Consider the following 25,031-nt stretch of genomic DNA (forward strand, 5'->3'; position numbering starts at 1 on the left):
TGTTAGTGATTGTTGTGGCTATGCCTTATTCTCAATTTTAGGGTGACTAGTGCTGATTGAATAAGAACTAAGTGTTTACTTTTCAGATCACAGACTTGTGCATTATACCAGCTGCATCCCTTTTCTGTCCGCTGATTATTTGCCTTAGCCACTGTTGGTTGACCACTGGTCATGTCCAGCTAAAGTTCTGGAAGGTTTACCACAATGAGGAAGTGCAGCAACTGGACAGATTTTTCAAGGAATATGCAACCAAGCAGAGTAAACAAATCTTGGCTCCTTTTTTTAAGAAGGAATCTTTGGTCATATCAAATTTTTAGGGCTGAGAGAATGCCTGCATCCTGGACTCCTTTAGTGTTACTAGGTAGATATTACTTAGCCTCCATAGCTGGTGGAGGAAGCTACGAAATACAGTGACCACCCAGAGTCTACGGTCCCAACTGGAGGGACCCTTAACCACGAATAATATCATATCGTTCAACACTTACTTTGTTAGTTAACATGTAGCAGACTTTGATTAAAGTGGCCTCTTTGGTTACAAAAGTTTTAATGTCATCCTCTCACTTCAAGCATCTAGTTTTCCAAATTTCTTTTGGTCCTTCATAAACAGGGAGAAGAGGAACCTTTCCATTTACTCATAACAGTTCATTCCAACTGCTAAAGAGATCCAGACTTCTAATAACTAATGGATGAACTTGAGAGATTTGAGAAGACTCAATAAGTGTGCAGGCTGCTGAGGGAAGTATTTCTGATTCCTGGCAACTTTAAATAGTGAATAGGCAACCAAGGCAGGCCTCCTCAGTTAACAGCTTGGGTAACAATCCGGTAATGCCATTTGAATAGCGCTAAACTATCTTTCTGTCCTTTTGGCTTTGGCACATGATAAAAATCTCTGCATTGATCAAGGTTGGGGAATCAGAATGAAGTCTTTTATAAAATACTCATATTACATAACTCTGTAGTTATGCTGTGCAACTTCCACAAGCTCTTTATTAGAAAGACAACTTCACACAAAGGTGATGAAAATACACTTGGAGCCCAGGAGATGGTGTGCAACCTTTCTTTACTATGAAACTTTTACACAGAAGTTTTTCTGTTTTTATGGATCACCACTCAGTTAGTGGAGAGACAGTATTTCATGCATCTGACAATCTTTTTCCTGATTTTCCTTACCTCTTGTCTTTTCTACCCATCTCCTCTCTCCCTCTCTGTGAACCTGGGTCCTCCCCTTTGTGCTCAAGTTTAAGGAGATCCAATGGATCTTTCTAATAGTTTTTTGTTTTTTTTTTGTGAGGAGAGATCAGCCCTGAGCTAACATCCATGCCAATCCTCCTCCTTTTTTTTCCCTCTTTCTCCCCAAAGCCCCAGTAGATAAATGTATGTCATAGTTGCACATCCTTCTAGTTGCTGTATGTGGGACACCACCTCAGCATGGCTGGACAAGCTGTGCGTCTGTGCAAGCCCAGGATCTGAACCCGGGCCGCCAGTAGTGGAGCGCGCACACTTAACCGCTGAGCCATGGGGCCGGCCCCCTGCAATGGATCTTTGACTGGGAATTCTAGACCTGTGCTGTACATTACAGTAGCCTCTAGTCACAAATGGCTACTGAACACTTAAAATGTGACTAGTGTGACTGGGGAAATCAATTTTTAATTTAGTTTAATTTTAATTAATTTAGATATTAAAATTGAAGCTATTAAACAACACTAAACACAATTTTATTGTAGTGAAGTACTACATTTCACTGTAACCTTTGAAAATTTAGCATTGAATTAAGATGTGCTAAAAGCATAAAATACACACTAGAGTTTAAAGATTTAGTATAAAAAAAGAATGTAAAATGCCTCATTAATAGTTTCTATATTGACTAAATGTTGAAATAATAATATTTTGGATAATTAATCTAAATGAAATACATTATTATAATTAATGTAACCTGTTTCTTTTTACTTTTTAATGTGGCTATTAGAAAATTTATATGTGGCTGATAATTCTTATGGACAGCACTTTCTAGAGTCTCACATTCTTCAGGATGGAGTGCCTATTGAATACAAACAAGCCACTCTCTTGGTTATATAGGTCACCTTTCATAGCATAAATTCAAGTATAAATGCCAAGAGACTGGCTTCCCTCTCTAGAATGAGGAAAAAAAAGGAATGGGGAACAAATCTCATCCTGAAGCCATCACCAGTTCCAACACTCAGCATCACTGAGAGAATCAAATTAAGCTGCCTTCAACAGCGTGGGTAATGAAGACATTGGGCCAAGAGAGTTTTGATGGCTGGGTTGAGAGAGAAAGGAGAGGATATTGTAGACAGGTAGAGAACATTCCAGGGCATGGAACATTTTCAAGAGGGCTAGTTAGGGGCTGATTTAAGAGGGAGGCCCTTAGACATGAATATCTTGGGTTCCTGGAGGGGTGAGTGTATTATAAAGAAGAAAGAGGAAACTGAGCAGAAGATGGAAATATCCTGAAAAGAAGCTTTGGGATGGATTGTAGGCAAACATCCTTCTTGGAGGCATCAGTTAAAATACATGGCATTGTGATATCTCTTCTGATATCAGACATTTTCTTCTCCCAGATTCAATCCTGGTCTTCTGTGCCACCAGCTTGAATGTTTTTCCACTGATGCTGCATCTGCTCCAGGGACTCTGTTTGGTCCTTAGTACCTACCTCAACGTCCTTTGAAGATTCAGACAGGTAGATGGGGAGCAAACAATTTCCTCATAGTCTGCTAAATTCCCAAAATGCGAAATTTCAGTGGTTATTGATGTCATTTAAATGCATCAATATAATTTTAGATATTTATCATGTCCAATAGTCGTTTTACAGAGAGAAAAAAGAGATGATGCACCTAGCCCAGGATCAGCCACTAGTCAGGATCAGCTGACGCTACTAGAAACAGAACTGGGACTGTATCTTCAGGCTCTTGAGTCCTAATTGGGGTCCAACACTACCATATATCACTTCCACCAGTTTTAACCAATGGTGCCACACTAATCGTAACTTTTACTTGTAATTTGAGTTCACTGCAGAGCCCAGTAGATTCTGGACGGCTGTGTAGGCTGCCCTTGTATGCTGATGGTCTGGTAAAGATTACTGTTTATTTTATCTGGTACATTATGAATTTTAAATATGTTTTGGTCACAGACAAAATATACTTTGTAAGATTTTTAGGGGATAAAAATGATAGCAAAAATTCTAACTGAATAAGCTTTGAGGTAAGAAAGTATTCTCAAAGAACATGATTTACCTCTTCATTTTAGAGATTTCCTGGCCTGACCATCAGCAATACTTCATGAGAAAAAGAAGGAATTTGGTTAATACCAGCTATCTAAAAATTAAATGAATTAAAATTAAATGCTATTTTTGAATGTTTAGAATTAGCATTAGAATTAGCATCCAAATAAATAGCTTGTCTTGTTGATTATAAGTCAAGAGTAGCTTTAGGAGGTTGAAGCTAAGATCCAAGCCAATATATGAGAAAAATCACATCCATAGTTTCTCAAGAATATGGAAAAGTGTTACAAATGGCACTGTTTCTACAGAGAGTGCAATATACAGTATCTAGAAACTGTCTATACATGGTGAACTCTATACTGTATCATTTCATCCATTTTTCCAATGAGAAGGGATAAATACAACTGAACAGGTGGTACCCTTTTTTTTTCGATTACTGTAAGTAAGTGAAATGAGTAGACTCTCTTTGGATGGACTATGTAATATGTGGAATTCGTGTTCGTTATCTTATAGGGAGTTATTTGTAAATGAAATCCTGTGGACATGAGATTGCAAATATGTGATTTATAAGCCAAGAAAAAAATACAGCTTTAAATCCTAGTGCCCTGCATTTCAAATTTCTGGCTGATTTATAAGCCTTTTAAAGCCCATGCTATTAAGCAATTCAAAATTTCAATGGCTGTATATGTTTAGCTAACATTAACTCCTCAGCTAGCCACCCTGTGGCATTTTGCACGCTATTCTTCATTTTTTCCGCCTGTATTTTTTCTCGTCTAGCTTTTTCAGAAACGTTATCCCTATTTCTGTCACACTGTCGCCTTTTAGTCTGTCTTGCAAGAATGTAACATCAGCAGCCAAATGAACCTAGGAAAGAAAAAAAAAACAGGCTTGTGTCACTCAGGTTTTGAAAAAAAGCTCTCTAAATTTTTCTGTTTCCTTTTTCAGCTTTATTTACCCCATAAGGAGCTGACTTTCCTTATGGAATGGTAAAAGCGAGCTTGTTCTTGGATGAACGGTCCTTTACTGTGTTTCCCCCAGAGATGGTCTGGCTGTGTGTCAGCTCTGTGTTGTGAGTCTGCAAAGAAAAGGGCGGTCTAGGCCAGGCTCATCTTGGCTGACTCTGGGGCGAGCCCAGAGATGTGGGCCCATTTTTGCTCACAGCGCTGGGCAGCACTATGGATCCGTCTCAGGAAGAACACAGATTCCCAACTCAAAGATGCCTTGATCCACTGTGCCTTGCCAAGTAGAACTTCCAAGGATAAATGGATTCTTAAACAATTCCTCTCCAACTGACTTGCTATGAATCATTCTGTCATTAGCTAAATAACATAATTGCTTGTCCTAACAACATTTAGCAATCACTTATGGTTTGAAAGCTTTGAAAAATTATCAACTAAATAAATATAAAATTAAAGATTGAAATTACAGACATGCATACTTGATACCCAGCCCTTCTTTTCCACTGGAAAGCATTCCCCATTTCCCAGACATTGAAGCAAGCCCTAAGGCTTTTCTAGTCACTATTTCTATTTTCTATTCGTTAAAATGTAATCCCATAAGAGCAGCATGATATTGCTGACCTACTCTCAAGAGTGTCCATTCAGCTATTTTCAGTCATAGAGATAAATAAGCGAAAGTACCTAGTAAAAGCAAATAACAAGTGAAAAAGCCTGGAAGTAGTAGGCAATTAATTAAAATTTATAAAATCTTACCTGACTCACTCCTCTCTCTCACTAAGAATTCCTTGGCCAACCAGTCTAGATTTGTTAACCCATAGACTTTGGTGTGGCAAATTATCTGACTCGTACGGGGTACAAAAATCATACCTTTGAGATGCCCACCACCCAATAGAAGGATGTAGACTGCACTTTGAAATATAGAAGCTAAATTCACCCTTATTTTTTCCCCATAAGATCTTTTTTTGTCTTTGTCAAAATTTAACAGCAAATCATTTAAAACAAGGAGATGACATTGAAGTCATTTAGATATTTGGGGCCACATGAGGTCTGATACCTATTTGTCACTCAACATATATAATCAACTGTTATCCACAAAAGCGGGAGAGTTATCCTATTTTTGACTTGGTTTTATGGTTCATCTCTTTGCCTGTAGGCTCCCAGAACTCTTCCCTCCCCCTTTCTTGACTTCATTGCCACTGATTGTAAGGCAAGCCTAAAAAAACGGTAGGGTAGAAGCATGGAGGACCTGTGTGAATAACACATTTCTATTGTTTTACTCTTTTGGATTACATCTTATTATATCCTTCCCCTAATTATCACAAATAATTGAAAATCATATGCATGCCTCATTATTGTATAGGTCAACACACGTCTAGCCTTTGTCCACTATGTGGTCCCACCATTCTTAACAGCTAACCTTCTGGAAAAATGAGACTCTGTTGACTATTACTTCTTCCTAAGCTGCTCTTGGCTCACCAGTCTTTGAGAGATTGTCTTCTTCTCCCTCCACTTTCCCAAAACAGCTTTTACCGAGGTCCTTCCTGACTTTTTGGTCCATAAACGTTGTGAATATTTTTTGAGTCTTGTTTTACTCTGCCTCTCTGCTGTCCTTGATCTTGTGAATCACTCCCTCTTCTTGAAATAGTCTCCTCCCTTATTTCTATAGCTCCATTCTTTCCTGGTGTTTTTCCTACCTCTGATTACTCCTTCTTGGTATCCTTCGCAGCCTTTGTGTTCTCCGTTTAACCTGCTCATTATGTTTTGTTGTTTCCTAGCGTCCCATCTATGACTCCTTTTTCTTCTTACTCTACACACTCTCCCTAGGCATTCTTTGACAGTTCCAGTGTCTCTTTGGTCCACTTGTCTCTGTGACTTCCAGATATGCATAACAACTGCTTAGTGGGTATCATCACTTGTGTGTGAGTTAGACACCTCAATCCCAGCAGCTGCCAAATTGAACACCTCACTTTGTCTCTTCCCATCCCCAATGCCCCCAGTGTAATCCTCCTGGTTTTGTTTCTTTGGTTAATAGTACAACCAGCCCTACAGGTTGCTCAGAAACCTAAAAATAATTCCTGAATCTTTTCCTCAATTGTGTCCCTTTAAGCCAACTGATAACCTACCTAGTTATCTGTTCTACCTTCTTAAGGTTACTCAAATCTGTCTTCTCTCATCTCCTACTGTCAGAGGTTCGTTCTGGTTTTACTTGAGGTTACCATCATCAGCTTCCTAACTGCTCTCCCCATCCTCCAGCACTGTCCCCTCCTGTACACTTTCACTTTGTTAACAAAGGAATGAAATTCCTAAAACACAAATATCAAAGTATCATTCCGCTGTTTATAAACCTATAACAGGTTGTGTCTGTTTTCAATATAAAAATCCAAATTCCTAAGCTTGTAACATGAACACCTTTTTTATGAGGCCTCTGTAAAGAATTTAAACCTCGCTTCTCGTGACAATACTTCTCTCAACCTGCATGTCACTCATACTGAACTAGTTCAAGTTCCTTGTTCCTTGAATGAAACATTCTTTTGCTGCTCCTTTTACCTGGAATACTATTTTCCCCTGCTTGCCTTACCCTAAGACCTTTGCCTAACTCCTATTTATCCTTTAAATGCCATCTCAGAGTTTCTCTAGGAAGCCTTCCCTGCCCCCAGCTCCCTCCCCTCTCCCCGTCCTCCCATAGCCCTTAGGTACACTTCTTTACACATCTGATTTCTCTACAGGACAGAAGATTCTTGAAGGGCAGCAACTGTGTCTTGCTCTTCTTTGTAAGTTCAGTGCCTGACTCTTAGCAGATGCTAATAATTGTCTTAGTTAAAGCAATGAATAATTCAGGTGTGGAAGCCAGCCTCCAAAATGGCCCTGCAGTGACCCCCACCTCCTGTCATTCACGCCCTCAGGTAGTGCCCTCCCACAATGTACCAGGGTTGGCAGCACCAGTTGTGATTAGATCCACAAACAGGCCTGTGTGGCCAGAAACTTCCTGAAGCCTCCAGCCAACTGCCAGCAAGGCACTGAGGCCAAGTGAGTGAGCTTGGATGTAGATTCTCCAGCCTCAGTCAAGTCTTCAGAGACTGCAGCCCTGGCCAACAGCTTGATTGCATGTGTTTAGCTATGAAAGGCTCTGAGCCACAACTACCCAGCTAAGCCTCACTCAGATTTCTGATCCTCAGAAACTGTGTGAGATAATAAATGTCTGTGGTTTTAAGTGGCTGTATTTTGGGGTAATTTGTTACACGGCATGGCATAACTAATATACCCGGCAAAATGAACTATGCACTTTACCATTTCCAGGGCACCTCTGATAATCCCACAAAGTAAATTGCAGTAGCACAGAGAAGATCGTCCAGCAGGGAGCTCTTCCACAAACTCCACCAGAGGATTCTTGTCTAGAATCAGGGAAAATTCACTTCTGCCTGAATTGTTACAGGTCACACTTGGTGTAATTCCCAAGTACATCTTGAAAGCAACCTAATAAAAAGGAAAAAAAATTACTAAAATTTGGTCTAGAACAAATGTCTATTAGTAGGGCACCCCAATATCCTGTTCCAGGTGGTGCACAATGGTTAAACATGTGGAGATTGTAGGCAGGAAGTCTGGGTTCACTCTTAGCTTTGGAATTTACTCACCCTGACTTGTGCAAGTCTTCAACCCTTTTATTTTTATGCAACCTCTTAAGGGACTAGTTTGCTGTGAAAAAAATATGGTTTATGAAACAGAGTTAAGGCATTATTCTCAAAAAAAAAATCTTTTTCAGAAATAAATATCTTTTACGAGGGTAAAAAATTAAAATATTATTAATCATCAACAAACTACTACATTTGTCATACTGAGCCTAGTAAAATATAGGATCTGGAATTAAAACAAGAAGTGGCCCCAGGACACATCTGCCACAATAGGAAGATGATAGAACAGAGAATGCTGTGGGAAGATTAGACCCAAGGGTGTGTTTTGGGAAATGGAGAGGATCATATCACTAAGAATGACAAGTCTCTAATAAGGAGCAAGGGGTAGTGGTGGGAGGCATATAGATGAGTCATAAAGTAGCTTCTGCAAAAAGTTTGTGGTTTTACAGGGCTGAAAGAATTTTATAATGTAGATATAGAAGAAACCTTAGAAACTATTTCTTTTATACCCCCAGTTTCACAAATGAATAAGCTGGGATTCAGAGAAGTAAAATGACATGACCAAGGCTATACTGTAACTTAGTTCCTTGACTCCTAATCCAAGGCAGTTTCTTTTCAGAAAATGCACAGGCCTGGAATTTGAAGCTTATTAATGGGAATTTGTCAGCTTGATATGTTGTCATCTTTCAAGTACCTTAATTAAATTTTTAAAATTAAGACCAGTGTAGGAAAGAATGGAAACAATTTCCTTGAATTATAATTAGAAGTACTAAAAGGTTCATCATTCACTCATTCATTCATTCATTCATTCAGTAGGTACTCATTAAGCACTGCCTGTCTAGCATGGTGCCTGGCACACAGTGGGAATTCAATAACTATTTGAAAAACAAATTATTAAATGAGCATCCATTCTGTGTTTGACACCATGTTTAGACCCAGAATACAAACGTAAATAGGACGTAGTTCCTCTTTTATGTGAGCTCATAGTCAAAAATGGACTATAGATATTGAACAAGTAATTGCAATGGTATGATAAGTCCTACAAATACAATGTTGTATATTAGGAAGCAATCATGGAAATATTCAGAGGTAGAAACTTCTTCCCTGTCATGAATATTGAGTGAGAGTTTGCCAGGTGGACAAAGTGGGGTGGGAGAGCTATCCTAGGTAGAGGGAATATATCATGGGCATAAAATACCATAATAAGGTTCAGGAGAGGTTGGCAGCTATCAACTTGTAGGCAGCAGGGAGCCCCGAAGGTATGAGTAGGCTAGAGTAGAATTGAATTTCTGTTTTAGAGGGATCTCCTGCATGTCAGCAAGGAGGATGGATTTAGGGTTGAGGGTGGGGGTGGGCATGAGGTCAAAGGCAGAGATACCAATCAAGAGGTAACTATGATAGCCTAGGAAAGAAATGATGAGAACCCTTCTCATTTTGTCTTTCATTCAAAATTCAACCTCTCCCTAAACGTTTCCATATAAATTTCAAATAGCCCAAATCCTAATATTTGGTTCAAGTCTCTAACACTAGTCAATTTAAGAGGATATAAAATGAATCTTCCAGATCTTAAGTCAAAGCAGTAAAAGTTGCAATCTTAAGTAGTGAGAGAAAAAACTACCGTGGAACTCCAGGCTTGGAGACTTGATCTGGCTCCCAATCAATTGGCTGAAACAGACTTCTGCTAATGTTGATTCCTCCAGCTGGAAAATTCCTAGACAATTATGTGTATGATTGAGAATCAGAAATCCAAGCCCCATGAAAATAACATAAAAATGGAGGCTGTGCACTTTGAATTTACTCTAATTCTCAGTGTTTTGGCTCTAGTTTCATGGTCCAATATCCACCAGTAGGAGGCATTATCTGAACATGATTGGGAAATATTCATTCCTAGGGAATGACATTGTTTCCTTATCTGGCTGAATTCAGCCTGAGAAGGAGGACTGTTGTTTCTAAGGAAGAAAGAGCTCCACCCTCAGCTGCTGCCACAGCTGCTCTGCCAATGAATAAGAGCAAAGCGTTTTCCCTCTTTGTGTATCTCCAACATGGATGCTTTTCGGGGGGTTTTAAAATTCTTCCTTAACCAGAAAACTGCTATTGGCTACAGCTTCCTGGCTCTGCTGACGGTGGGAAGTGAGCGTCTCTTCTCACTCGTGGCTTTTAAGTGCCCCTGCAGCACTGCGAATCTGGTCTACGGGCTGGTTTTCCTCTTTGCTCCTGCCTGGGTGTTACTGATCCTGGGATTCTTTCTGCACAACCGGTCGTGGAGACTCTTCACAGGCTGCTGTGTGAATCCCAGGAAAATCTTCCCCAGAGGCCACAGCTGCCGCTTCTTCTATGTCCTTGGCCAGATCACTCTGAGTTCATTGGTGGCTCCAGTGATGTGGCTTTCTGTGGCTTTGCTCAATGGGACTTTTTATGAATGTGCCATGAGCGGGACGAAAAGTTCAAGACTCCTGGGACTGATTTGCAAGGGCAAGCCCAAAGAGTGCTGGGAAGAACTTTACAAAGTATCTTGTGGCAAGACCAGCATGACACCCACAGACAATGAAGAATTGAAACTGTCCCTGCAAGCCCAGTCTCAGGTAAGAAAGGACAAACTCGCCTTTCTCTCCCAGCATGAGCCTGAAGTATTCTCTCTGTTCTCCTGTCCGCCGGGGCTATGTCTGAATCCTGCTAGAACATTTTGAAACTAAATGCAAAATGCAACATGATGCAGCATTAAGACAATCTCGGGAAAAGCTTTTTAGAGGTTAGATGGCTCAATAAAATTGCTGATTGTATTGTTTTTCCCATTTCCAAAAAGAAAATATCTTCTGGGTTATGCATCTGTAAATACTTAAGTACTTTAAAACAATCTCTCTGGGTTGACTTTGCAAATAATGCATGACACTAACTCATAACCGACTGTTAATGGCAGAGCTGTAATCAGAAATTTCTGCCTTCTATCAATTATTTATTTGCAAACTTGTTTCTTAGAAACACACATACAAACAATATTTATCTATTAAAATATAGACAAACCAAATGAGCTAATACTTTTCAAAGTTGCATGTAATATAATAAGTGTAGGGCTTGCCTTGAATGATTTCTGGCAACTGCTATATCTATGTATAAACATTGTCAAGATTGAGAAGAATTTCCCATATAAAATAGGACTTGGCAGTCTTTAAATAGCCTTCAGTGAAAAGGGACCATATTCTCTAGGGAGATTATGTCTTTTTGTGCTGTACAGCTAAAAAAGTTCTTACATTACTTTAGAGGCTCAAGATATGGGGCATTGTTTTATTTAACAGAAGGAAATCATAGTTTTACCTAAGTGATGCAAGGAAGTAGCTTGTCCTCCTTCCAGACACATAAGCACAAATCCAGATGTGAAGCCTTGCCCCTGCCTCAGGAAAAGACTGAATTCCTACTTGTGAGTAGTAGGAATTGCATTCCCCAAACCAAACAAGCAATAAGAGTAGATAAACAGATCCACAATTTGTCAGGAATGCTATTTGTTTCAGATTAAATGCACTGAAAATCGTATAATTATATTTTCAACAACGACTTGCCTTTACAACAACACGTCAAGGCAAAGTCTGTTTTTTTAAAAAATTTTTTTATTGAGGTATAATTGACATCAAAGTTTGTTTTTAAAATCACACATTCCAAAGCTGGATGGCAGTGTAGTCATAGTCTTTTCATAAACTGATAAGCCTAAAAATGACCCCAAACAAAATCTTATGTTTAATGTACGAAGAGCATCTTAGATAAAAACATGCCAGGCTCCCAAATGTCTTCCCTCTTTTGTTGAAGGAAGGTATTAATTACGAATGTTATGATACAATGAGTGATTTATGGTTTATGTCCTCAGGGTCCAGGCTCCATTCAGTTAGCGCCAGATCCAAACACTTATCACTGCGTGAGCTTTTCTTCTCTAAACACAGGCATAAGGAAATGGTGCACATCCTGTCACAGCTCAGCCTGGGCACACTGACCTGTTTACTCCTCGGCAGAATGAGAAGGACCTGGGGCTGATTCCTAGGGGAGGATGCATGAGGGATGTGGACAAAGGGAGCTGTGTCCATAGAAGGTGCTGACCACAGCGGTTCAGACAGGCAGGAGCAGCAAACAGTCCAGACCAATAGTTGAGTGTGTGGGTGGGGGTGGAAAAAGTGTCCCATCCATGGGTGGGGCAGAGAAACAAGAACTCCTGCTGGGTGGCTCTCTGTTCTTAAGGAAGGTAGAATAGAGTAGTGGCAAGAACTTGGCCCTTGGGTTGGCTAGCCTTGGGTTTGAATCCTGACTCTACCACTTAACAGCTATGTGACCTAGAGCTAGTGGTTTGACTTCTCTGAGCCCTGGTTTCCTCTCGTTGGGTTATAACACCTACCTTGGAGAGTTATTGGAAGGTTTAGAGATAATGGACATAAATGGGCATAAAGCTGCTGGCACATGTTAAGTGTTCTAAATTCTAAATTGATGAGACAATTGAGAGAAGATACTCAGGCAGAATGCTATAAAATTGAGAGCTATTTATGGCTGGTGTGGGAGCATCTACCATGTCTAGTTAGATTCTGGGCATTATGAATTGGAGAAGAACAAGAGGGCTCAGTGCTTAGCACTCAAGTGAGAGTGAAGCGATGCTAAGGTTATGCAATGTGGGGTCATGAAAATGGGGGTAAGAGAGGTCTGAAACTGATCGAATAGATCATAACTCAAGCAGAATGGCTCAGATGTTGAGGTGAGATGGCCTACTGGTCCACAAGATGCCCAGCTGTGGGGAAAGAGGAAGGTAGAGGATGAAGAAAAGAGGACGTTCTGAGGTAGCCAACCACAAGTGATTCAAAGTAAATATGAGGACTTCCATTCATTAATCATAATGATAGAAAGGTACTATGAGCTCAGTAACACTTTCACATAAACATATATACATTTGAAAAATAGCAGCATGTGATAATAGCTAACACTGAAAGCATGTGTGTGTCCAGCATCACCTCATTTTAATCTCCAAAATTACCCTCTGACGTGTGTAACCCCCATTTTACAATTGAGGAAACTGAGGCACAGACAACACCCATAGTAAGGGGAAAGTTGCGCTAATCCAGGGTTGGCTTCATGTGGAGTCTGAGACCCTTCACAACAACTGCACAGTCTGAGCCAGAGTTTAGGAACCACCGATTCAAAGCATTGGAGCTTATCTATGGTTCTGTTATTACAGTCTGAATGGGTTCCTTTGCAGATGACTGTTTCTATTTTCAGACAGGCCCATCAGCTGAGAAATACTAATGGTCATTTAACTAAAATGCCAAGAGAAACTTTGAAAAAGCTCTGTTGGTTGTCCAACTATGAAATTAATTCCCACTGTGAAAAATATAATTAGAACAACAAAAAGTTTAGAGGATAAGTTGAGCTATTTAGACTTCTGTTTTTAAAATTCAGAAAAAAAATCCCAGCTGAACCATGTGTATTCACAGAGGTATTTGTTTTTTTCCAATTACCCAAATTCAGAACCTATAAATCTGAAGGTAATTTTTTTTCTCAGTTTTCATTCAGGCTTTAAATTCTTATAACTTCAGTTTCGTTATTGTATTATGTCTGTCTCGCTGTATTATGAATAACGAGTAACGATATTTCTCTCAGAGAGGGTCTGCTATTCTCTGCAAACAAAGTAACATGGGAAAAATCAGTGACTAGACATGTATATGCAGTTACCAATGCCTGAAAACACCTGGCTAAAGAAGTAGCCATTTGCTCAAATGACCACATTTACTCACGCAGAGGAATTCCTTCCTCTGATAGCTAATACCACTTGAGCAAATGACCAATATTTGGATAATCTATACTTTTTGCTCTTTTGCATTTACCTGCCTTCTGGATATTTCTTTGCATACCAGCAATGGTGGGTAGCATAGAGATTACAGATTAGGTAAACCCTAATTTTATTTTGACTGTTAAAAACGTGTTTTTAAAAAATTAAGATGAAGTATTTCAACCGAATATGGCAATGACTGTGGCGTTAATTTAGCCAACCCTTCCCAATAACACCATCTGTCTCCCTGAGAAGTGACTTTGCTTTTACATGTCCTCAATGTTTCTTTCTTTCTAAGATTCTAGGATGGTGCCTGATTTGTTCAGCATCCTTCTTCTCGCTGCTCACCACTTGTTATGCTCGCTGCCGATCTAAAGTTAGCTACCTTCAGCTGAATTTTTGGAAGACGTATGCACAAAAGGAAAAGGAACATTTGGAAAATATGTTCCTGGAGTATGCCAACGAGCTGAGTGAGAGAAACCTTAAATGCTTTTTTGAAAACAAGAGGCCAGATGTCTTCCCCATGCCCACCTTTGCGGCCTGGGAGGCTGCTTCTGAGCTGCATTCTTTCCACCCAAGCCGGCAACACTACAGCACCCTCCATAAGGTGGTGGAGGATGGTCTGGAGCTGAGCCCTGAGGATGATGAGACCTCGATGGCCCTTGTGGGTACCGCCCACAATGTGTAGTTCACCCATCATCACTGACTCACAGTGTCCAAGGATATACTCATTCTGATATCTTCCTACTGCATCAACAGCAACCTGTATATCTCTGTTTTCTCACAGTTAGTGTTTCTTTATGAGACAATAACACAAAGTGAAGCTGTTTTGCAGCTCCCAAGTGCAGATGGTGTCAGGATGTGTTCAAACTGATGCTGAGTGACTGACCGGTCAAGGATGATGACAAAGGTGCTTTCCCATCTGTTGGGGATTGGGCCAGCTGCTTCAAGTTCTAAGATTTTATGATTCGAGAGTTAGACTCATGCAAGAGGGTCTGCCACTCTCTGTAAATATTGATGATGGCATCTGGGGACAGAAGCAGTGACTTGTGAGTGAGTCAACATAGACTCTTGTACATGGTGAGATCTGTGGTGTAGTCAGCGGGAGTCCTTGTCCTATAAATCTATCCTATTGCCTTTCAAGGATTCTGCCATTTGAAATTCATTCCCTTGGAATCTGAAGATATCTGTTCTCAACAATAACCAATTGAAAGGACACGGTTCCTAAAATTCAGAGCTTTTCACACGTTTCCTCTGTGTACTGAAAGAATGTCTCTACAGGCAGGGCTATATTACGATTTGTGTGGGTCCTAGGCACTTTTGCCTTCATGGACACCTTTCTATATTAAAAAATACACACACGTGTGCACACACACACATATATTTATAACTGTATTGATATAAAGACAAATATTTTAATATTACATATTAAAACATTTTCTTCAGCATAAAGTTCATTTATTTCCTTCTGATTTTAAAATAAATTAAAAATGTTTTGTGGGAGCCTGCAAGTATCATGGGCCCTAGGCACAGTCCCTACTGTGCTGAATGGGTAAGTCGGCCCCGCCTGGAGGTCTGGGGAAACTGTTCAAAGCAGTGATGGTATAAAACTGTTTTGTAGTTTTACATTTATAAGAGATAATGCAAATTTTGCATCCTACTATGTAATATATCTACATTAGTTTAAATATATATATATACACATACATATATATATATATATACACATATATACATTTTTTTAAATTCCCCCTAAATCTCTGAGTGGAATTGATGCTTAAGGAAGAGGCACCATGTTTTATGCTCTGGCTCACACCTTATATCACTGGGGGTCCTTGTCTCTTATTTTGAAAATCCTGGGGATTAACTCCTTATTGCCATGGAACATCATGGAAAATTGTGTGTGGAGGACCCTATAGGTTTAAGACCCGGATCATATCCTTGTGAACTTGAAGTTGCAGGGTCAGATGTGTGTATGTAGGTGGAAGGGTAGGAAGTGGGGGCTGTGAGGTTGCAATATTTGAAATACTATTTGGGTTGTAAACACGATGTGTGATAAATGTTTAGCAACTGGCTTTCAAAAAAAAAAAAAAGCCCTAGTTTGAAGTCATTGCCAATTTTCATGATGTAATTCTAAGTTACCAAGGTGATGTCACTGAATGCAGGGTTAGGAAGAAATGTTAACCATGGCTCTCTTGAGCCAGTATGAGCTTTCAAGGAAGGTTTTGTAGGTAGTATGTTTTTGTGTTTACATTGATTCTAGCCAAACCAACTTCAGTGCATCTGGGTTTCACTTTAATAAAACCTAACAGTGGTAAATTAAGTATGGCTCAATGGGTCCAATTGAGAGATGGAGTCATTCCCCCCTCCTTGAAGCTGGCTTTAACAAACCAACAGAACATAGCAAAGTGAAGCCAGATTGTAGAAGTATTTCAGCCTATGCCTTGGTCTCTGGCAATGCTCTACCTGGTGGAAGCCAGCCACCGTGTAAGAAATCCAGTTGAGAGCTCCAAGCTCTGAAGAAGTCCAACCTAGCCAAGTGGAGAGACAGAGAGAGAGAGAAAAGGAGAGAGAGAGAGAGAGATTCCTGGCTAGCCCCAACTGTTCCAGTCTGGCTTAGGTGCCAGACATGTGACTGAACAACATTCTGGACATTCCAGCCTCAGTAGACACAACATGGAGAAGAACCAAGGAACCCAACCAACAGCCAGAACAAAGGCTCCAGATCTATGGTCCTAGTGAAGCCACTCCAGCCATCCAGACTTTTGAGCCACTCCATCTGAGGCTGCAGGCATTGTAGAGCAGTCCCCACTATGTCCTGTCCAAATCCCTGATCCAGAAAATCATGAGCTTAAATAAATGTTTGTTGTTTCAAGCCACCAAATTGGGAGGCACTATCAAGCAATAGATAGCCTGAACACTAATACATGAGAATCAGAATTTATTAAAGGAGAGAAATTAGAGGCAAATTGGATTTATACACAGATTTATATGAAGATTGTCCCTATGCATAGGCTTTTCCTTAATAATTTTTTCCTCTAGATTCCAGTTAGCAGTATAGCCTCTATGAAATGATTTGATAGATGCTGAAATAGGTACCTCTCCAAAATGACTCCACCAAAGCCTGAGATTCATTTCTAATTATTTCTGGTTAAATTTGGTTTAAAAGGAACACACTGCTATGGGTTAAATTTTGTTTAAAATAAAATTTTACTGAGAAGGGTAACATTATTTGTCATTAAGACCTAGAAAAAAATGAGAGTGGAGGATACAGGACAGGCTGGCCTTGAGTAACCTAGAATGAGACTGGTCTTCTAGTCCGGCTCCTCAGATTGTTGACTTCAGATCATCAGCATCAGCATCTTGAGGGAGCTTGTTAGAAATGCAGAATCACACCCCATCCCAGACCTTTGAATCAAGTTTCCAGTTTACAAGATCTTAGGTGATTCCTATGTAACTTAAATTTTAGAAGTGCTAAAGCACTGGTTCTCAAACTTGAGCTTATGTCAAAATCATCTGCAGGGCTTGTTAAAATGTAGATTGCTGAGCCTCAGAGTGTCCAACTTGGTAGGTCTGGGATGAGGCAAGAGAATTTGCATTTTTAACAAGTTCTCAGGTGAGGCTGATGCTGGTGGTCCAGAGATCACATCTTGAGAACAACTGCTCTATAGCACGAAGCAGGCCAAGCCGGGGAGGACAGGAAGACAGGGCCCCACCCTGAATCAGACATCTTTGGTATGTTGTTATCAACCTGTATGAGAACACAGGGTGCCTTTCCATTTATTTTCCATTTATTCAAGGTTACCTTTGTCCTTTAGGAATATTTTAAATTCTTCCTCACGTAAGTTCCGCAAGTTTCGTGTATTTGTAAGTATTCTTCTTTGCTGCTATTGTAAATGGTTTCTTTTATCCATTATACGTTCTAAGTGATGGTTATTTGAGTACATGAAAAAGCTATTGCTTTATGCATATCAATTTTATACCTCTCTACTCATCTTTTATTATTTTATTCTTTGTAGAGCTTTTCAGAATTAGAAAATAACCATTTTTACAACCCACAACAACATAATAAATCCAGACAATAGATAATGAATTCTAAACTACTAGGTGAAAGCATGATGGGGTGAGGACCATGGAACTTGAAGCCACTTATCTATCTTAGCATTCCTAAAAATGGGACAACCAGGTATCATGTGTCTCCTAATGTGATGCAATGCAAGAATAAGTACACAGAACTACTTGTGAAATATTTGTTTCCTAAAAAATTAAATCTGAATCTAATCAAGTATTTAGATCTAACTATTAGTTTACAGGAAATACAGGCCACAGAAAACAAGTTAATTAGCACTATGAAGTGAATTTAGCATATAGGACATTCTATTGGACATATGACCCAGTTTTCCACAGACCAATGACATAAAAAAAAAGGAGAATAAAAGAGATATGATGACCAGAAGCAACATATGGGCCTTATTTGTTTCCTGTTTTAAACAACCGAATGTAACAAGGTATCTTTGAGATATTTAGGGAAACATGAATGGGTATTAAAAGGGAATTAGATGATTTCAGGAAATTATTCATTTTGTTATGTGTGATAATAACATGGTGGTTTATGTTTTTTTAAAAAGTCCTTACAGTTAGAGATGCATATTGAAATATTTGTATGTGAATTACCATAATGTCTGGAATTTTCTTTAACATACTTTGTACAAAAAAGAGGAGAGCTGAAAGATGAACCAAGATTGGCAAAATATTGAAACTTATTGAAGCTGGATAGTAGATGAATGGGATTTATTATATATTCTCTTTACATTTATATATGTTTGAAAAATTTCATAACAGTTTTGCAATGAAATAAATTATATGCTCACCTCATTTCTTTTGTTGAAATTTTGTCAATCAATTTCTGCTTGTCTGGAGTTTACCCTCTAGTATCATTTTCAGAAAAGGTTCTCAGGAATACTATTTCCTGAATTCTTTCATATTCAAGCTATTGGCCTGTTCTATACTTGAAGGGCAGGTTAGCTGGTTCACATTTTCTACAAATTAAGTGTTAATATATCTCTATATTTTAAGTATTACTGCATTGTCTTTTGTCACTGAATGTTGCTAAGGAAAAATCTGATTCCTTCCTGATTTATTACTAACGTGATGTTTTTCCCTATATTCTCACAGGATTCTTTCTTTATCTTTAAAGTACAATAACATTACTAAATATGCCTTCACATAGGTCTTTTTTAAATCAATTTTTCCTGCTACAAGTTGTACTCTTTCATTATGGAGAAATATTTTCGTTTGAATCAAGAAAATGGAGTTTGTGAGTTTCCCCTCATTCTCCTTGTTGCTCTATATGATTTTCAAGAAACCTTATGGTTTTGGATTCAGAACTAAGCCACTGCTATGTTCCTATTGGAATTTCATTAATTTAATAACAGTTTTAAAAAACTAAGTTAATCTGTGTTCTTGATTCATGTTTCACTTATTCCTACTCTCTCCTTCCATTTTGCTGTCCCACGCAACCAGAATAGACTCAACACTTGACTTTTTGACATTTGTAGCCCCTCACCTGTGAGGTAAGTAGCAAGGAGCAGTGGATCTGTATATGCATCTCTTATGTGGCAGCTGCAAGGATGAAGATTTTTCTCTTGTGTGTGGTTGCTGCCTTGATTGTTATCATATATTCAACCCAACCCCATCATTGCCCAAAGTTCCCAAGGGAGCCTAGACTACCCTGAGGAGCTGACACAAGGGAGGATCTGGCTCCAGTTCTAATCATTTATAGCCATGGCTTCTGACTGAGCCTTAGTGAAGCCCAAAATGTGTGCTGAGACATAAAGAGATTTTAAGAGAGGCACAAGGGAAAGCTGAGCTGCCAACGCTGGTGCTTGAGTACGGAGGCTAACCCCAGAAAGAGGCCTACATTACTTGTAGGCAAGGCAAGTGTCAGTGGCTTTGGACTTATACCTGTTTGAGTAAGATTTTGTTCAAGACCGTCAGGTTAGTTTAATCCCTTTTGGGGATTCAAACATACTTATTACAAATGTAAAATGTCATATTTGAGTCTCGAAGGAAATCTACTTTTAGGCAGCTTCAAATAATGTTTTCAACATTCAGTTGTTAAAATTGAGTTATGCAGAAAGAACACTTGCCTAGCTGTAAGAGAGAGCCTATTCTAAATTTTGCTCTTCCGCTAAGGAGGAAAGGCAGAATTAACATTTAGTGATAACCTATTATGTGCACTTTACATATAATTTATATTTAAAATTTCACAAGCATACTGGGAAGGAGGTATTACTGTTTCTATTTTTATGAATAATACTAAAGTTCAAACGGTTAGGGTTAAGCTACAGGTAGGAGATAGAGCCTAAATTTGGACCTGAATTTGTCTTAGTCCTAACTTCTACTGCATAAATCCTGCCTCATGTTGGTGTATTCTTAAGTATTCACTTAACCTTTAAAAGTATGTTTTCTCGTGTAAAATTAGAGTGTTGGATTAGTACATCTCAGAGTTTCTTTCAACTCTGTCGTCCTAAATCTTACAGCCAGTAGAACGTGAATTCCCAGTCAATTGGCTTCTTGGTGTCCTCCTGGGAATTGATGTGTATCTCCAAGTTTCCTGGCCTCCGTGTGGCCGCCTGGCCTCTTTCCCACCCTGCACAGCTTTTTTCACCTTGGATTTCTAGATATTTGGGACAGTTATGCTCAAACTAGGCTTAGTTCACTATATCAGTAAGGTCAACTTCCCATTTTACTTCCTTAGATAAAAATGACAATTGATAGAGAAGGAATTTTCAGCATTGGAAAGTTTGTAAAAGATTTAGAATAGTCCCCAAACTTTAATTTTTATCTTTTAGAGCCCGTCTTTCTGTCAGTCCTTATGACTAGCTATCTTTTCATAGTGTCAGATTTTCTGATCCTATAGCCACACCCATGCCAGAGAAAAATCTTGAAAAGTTTTACATTGTAATGAAAACTGAGATTAAAATGGGGAAAATGAATTAATTAATTCACCTAATCACATTCTCTAGATCATTTCAAGGAATAGGATTAAGTAAGAAAAGTATGAACTCAGGTGATATTAAGTAATTTTGCTTAAAAATAATACCCGGAAATATATGCATCCTTGTGCAAAGTACTTAACCTGTAAAATGGTTACTAGTTGCATTGTAACAACATTTTATTCCTAGATTTTAACATAAAGGGATGTGCTTCTGCAATAATAATGGTTGCTGATGGTATCAACAGAACAAAATTATTTTTCCCAAAGGTTTTGTTGGTATTTGCATCATGGGAGGAAATATGAGGGATAGTAATCAGTGTTTTAAAAAGGTTTGTTCCTTAAACAATTGGCTAACTATGAGTGGGTTTCACTGACCTTGTATATGAAATAAAATAGTTAAGGAAATATACAGTTACAAACTAGTGTTTGATCAATTTCCATCTTCTGTGGGGTGAATGTCCTGGAAGACACAATTCTTTCCCTACCTCTTCCCCAAGAGATAAGCTAGTCATCCCAACCACTGGTGGGGTGAGCTTTGTTTCAGTCAAGACTATTCTTTATTACTTCTCTCTAGTGTTTGCCACTTTTTTTCAATGACATTTTATTTTACTTGTAACACTCCTAAGAGATAAAATGAGAGGTAACTCTGGAAGACTTTGGACTGGGGGTCTGGAGGAGTGGCAGCCCTCATACGCACCTTGCCTCTACAGCAATCACCCTAGAGTGCCAAGGAACACAGTTTGAAAACCCTTGCTCTAAATCAGTGCATGCCCATTAGGATCACTTGGGGAGCATTTAAAAAGCTCTGATGCCTAGGCCCTAATCCCAGAGACCGTGATTTAATTGGTCAAATGTAGGGCCTGGGCAGGACGGTTTTTTTGGAAATCTCCAGGTGATTCTACAGAGCAGTAAGGACTGCATCACTGAGAGGTCAGGGCAAGTCTGGACAAAATCTTACTTCTGACATGACCTAAGAATCACACCAAGCAGAGATGACCCAGAGTGAGGCTGGCCTTCCCGATGTGTCTACGAATCCTTAGGCCCAGCTAGATCTTGCTTTAGCCTTTGGGGTTTCATCTCCCAGAGTATTTCCTCAATAGTTTTCATCTCCTGGTAAGGAATTTCATTGTAAATGGTTACATTAATGAAATGCTCCCAACTCTATTGCTATTTTCAATCTATACACTTAGGTTTGTGTCATAAGCCAGTCTCTTGTGAGCGTCATCTAAATAAGTTAAGCAATAGAAATAAAACAAAGAATCTCCAAAGGAAAGTGAGGACAGTCTAGATTTTCATGTGCTGAGATATTTGGAAGATTGAAAACTCCCCCTGGAATATCTTTGGTAATAGTGCCAAGGAGACAAGATGCCTAGATAAAGCCAGATTTCCTATGCGACCTGATCATAAATGAAAGTGGAAGATGAAGTTTCATAAGTAAGGTGAGAAAACTTGCAGAATTTACTGAGAATTGAGCCTTAAGAGATACTTCTCTGTAACTAAAGAAAAAATAATGTTACACAAATGTAGTCAAAATAAAATTTTAAGGGTAATTTTCCTGCAAGTGCCTTGCCTTCATATTGGAACTCTGCCATGAGTAATTGATGTGGTCTTCCGGGTTAGACCTAATCAGTCTGCAGAATCCACAGATCTTGTGGCTATGCACATATGCTGTTGCACAAAGAAGACTTGCTACGCTTTTCTTCTTTCACGCTTCCCAGAGGTACAAAGGGGACTAGACCAACTGTGTGGGTGTTTATATAAGGCAGTTCTTGCCTACTCAGTGGGGAAGAATTAAGCCTAAATGATTATGTTTGTTTAAATAAGTTTCTTATTTTTAATAACATCTGTGCCATATTTCTAGCCCAAATGGTAAGAATTCTCAAAATATTTTATGGGTTCCTTTTGCTGTTAATATTCATCATTTTTTAAATATTGAGATTTTTATGACTATAAAGGGTTTTTCTTTCCTTTTAATTTTTTCCACTCCCTTTTTCCCTGCTCAAAAATCTTACTAAGGAGGAAAATGGCCTGACATTCAGCTAACTGTGAAGCCAGACTTCTCTGGAATGCTGTGTGGTGTTGTGCTGTGACTTGCATGGAATTCGATCCCTGTTTATCAAGGGCTCCCACTTATTTTAATGTATGTTGGAAAAAGTAGAAAAAAAGTAAAGCAATTCAATAGCACTTTACCACCAAATTGTGAGTTAGCCTTTGAAAAATAGTAATTAATGGCAAAGAAAGATGTTCTATTTAAGCTTCATCTAATTGGCTTCCATTGCTCCGTTGAGGGATGAAAGGAAGCAGTAATCGTAGGAAGGTGTTGAGAATGAGGCACATATGCTGCTGGCATCCACCTCTGCCTGCACTGTGCTGGGAACTGCTCTCTGTGACCTGGTCTTCTGTTGCCTCCTAGTTAGTTGCAAATCCTTCAGATTAATGACTGAGTCTTTCACTTGGCTTCTCCCCACCCCTTCAGCTCCCTGCATGAATCATGTGGTAAGGAATGCCTGACTCACAAACCCAACCTGGACTCTGAAGACTCTACCATTCTAGTCTCTCCATTTCCCACTTCAATCTTTTGCGTCGGGTAGGAAGCACATACAATAATGGCTGAATCCTCAAACATCTATTCATAAATTATTTCAGTGTAAGACAGTGGCAAGAAACCTAAATGTTTTACTACCTTTGTAACTAAAAGAGTCACAACTGTTGGCTGTCTGATGTGGGTGAAATAAGTGGTAGCCCTCCTGCTGCCTCTCCCCCCTCCCCACCCTGCACTGTTGGGATTTCCTGACAGGATATCTTGGGTATAGCATTGAGTTGCCTGAGCTGGAATACATTTGAGCTAAATGGAAATTGCCCTCCCTCAGTATCTATGTGGGGAGCACAGAGCCTCCTCTCCATGTTTCAGAAGACAGAAGGCTGAGCCAGGGCGTATTATCATCTGGTGATGCTGACCGCTAGGCAGTGGCAGTAATGTGCTCCCAGCCCTGAGAAGGTGAAAGCAGCATGAACGAGGCCACTTTTGAGAGGATCATCAGCCAAAACCGGTCCTCCACATCAGTGAGAGATTTTAACAAATAGCAAGGGTTGCCTAGTAATAAAAAGCTTCCAGGTCTCCCTCTATTTTATGCCATTCAGGCTGCATTTCTTAGTCTATCCCTTAGAGTAAGTTGTATGTAAGACGGAGAGGTGCGTCAGTCTGTGTGCACATGGGGGGTGAGAGTGGAGGCAACTTTAAAATTGAGATTTAAATTTTCATCCTCTTAAAAGAAAGAACATTCAAAGGACAGAAAGAAGCCTCCCCATTTTGTACATAGAATTACAATGTCAACAGAATTCAAGTGCTGTGCATTGCACTGGGTGCATTACATTTAGGCTTAAACCCAGAATTGTGAATTATGGTGACTTTTAAGGAAAGTATTTCTTTTAAAAATGTACCATTAAAAAAATTGTTTAGAAAATGAAGGAAGTCAAATATAAACAGAAAAAAAGAAATGAGGGAAAGTAAACCACAGAAGTATAAGGAACAAAACTGTTTTGTTTTTAAGAAGAAACCCCTAAGATATGCTGTCTCTGACTTGAATGGCCAGGTTCAAGTTCATTTCACCTGGGCAGTTTTCCTATTCACATAAAAAAATCAGGTCATCACTGGTAACATTCTTTGAAAAAACACAGAATGACAAGAGAAAGGACTGAAAAAAAATTTAGAAAAAGAGAAACAAAAATAAAGGCTCCATATGATTAGAGGAAAAGAACAAACTTTTATGATTGATTCCTTTATAAGAAATTCAAAAGAAAACCTAATACTGTCTATTGTTGTACAAAACCATTTTTCCTGGGAGAATTTGGTTATCTCCCTTCCACTGAACGTCCCTGCGTTTACTGTTCTGAGAAACGTCTGCCCCACTCTTGTCAATGGTCTAAAATATTTACTTTCAAAGAACAATGCAGTTTCACTTGGACTACTTCCTAAGGGAAACATTTTTTTTGAAAGGTTTGCTTACTTGATTATTATCTGCAAAATGTATAAGAATGACAATTCTTTCTATTTCAATACCTTATAGATAGCATGCTAAATGGAGTCTGCTACACTATTGTATATACAAATTCTAGCCTCTGAGGCAAAGGAAAGCAAACCCCAGCATCAGTAAGATGAATAAAGTGAGCAGCAGGTTCACAGGTACAGTAAGACTCAAATTACTGTTACTAATTTCCTAGACTGGAAGAACAGGGTCTTTGCCAATGACTTTGCCCCATTTGGGGAAGTCTCAGAATGTTTTTCATACCCAAATCCCCTTCCTGAGGGATTCCCTATGATGGGCAGGCTCTGTATCTCATTCCCCTGCTGTTCTGGCCGGAGACAGTGGACTAGGATGGGCTTTGGAGAGCCCAGGCCGTCAGTACCTAG

General features: G+C 39.2%; 2 protein-coding genes across 3 annotated transcripts in view; one reads left to right on the forward strand and one right to left on the reverse strand.

The window, feature by feature from the left end:
- Positions 1 to 3,982: 3,982 nt before the first annotated feature.
- Positions 3,983 to 25,031, reverse strand: part of TRAPPC3L (trafficking protein particle complex subunit 3L) — a 37,135-nt gene continuing 16,086 nt past the window's right edge. Inside the window, exons 4-7 of one of the 2 annotated variants that reach the window (XM_087444027.1) lie at positions 16,129 to 16,151; positions 9,460 to 9,466; positions 7,486 to 7,671; positions 3,983 to 4,102 (exon numbers count right to left, since the gene is read on the reverse strand). In XM_087444027.1, coding sequence (XP_087300153.1) covers positions 3,983 to 4,102; positions 7,486 to 7,671; positions 9,460 to 9,466; positions 16,129 to 16,151 — 336 coding nt within the window. The remainder of the gene's footprint in view (positions 4,103 to 7,485; positions 7,672 to 9,459; positions 9,467 to 16,128; positions 16,152 to 25,031) is intronic. The other variant, XM_004422243.3, reaches the window with a different exon arrangement.
- CALHM5 (calcium homeostasis modulator family member 5) lies at positions 9,791 to 18,485 on the forward strand. The gene is made up of 2 exons (XM_004422242.3): positions 9,791 to 10,408; positions 13,919 to 18,485. Exons 1-2 carry the CDS (start codon positions 9,869 to 9,871, stop codon positions 14,306 to 14,308), a joined length of 930 nt encoding a protein of 309 aa, XP_004422299.1. The 5' UTR covers positions 9,791 to 9,868; the 3' UTR covers positions 14,309 to 18,485.

The sequence above is a fragment of the Ceratotherium simum genome, chromosome 19 (assembly GCF_057802395.1).
Source record: "Ceratotherium simum simum isolate JZ-2026a chromosome 19, ASM5780239v1, whole genome shotgun sequence".
Classification (NCBI taxonomy): Eukaryota; Metazoa; Chordata; class Mammalia; order Perissodactyla; family Rhinocerotidae; genus Ceratotherium; species Ceratotherium simum.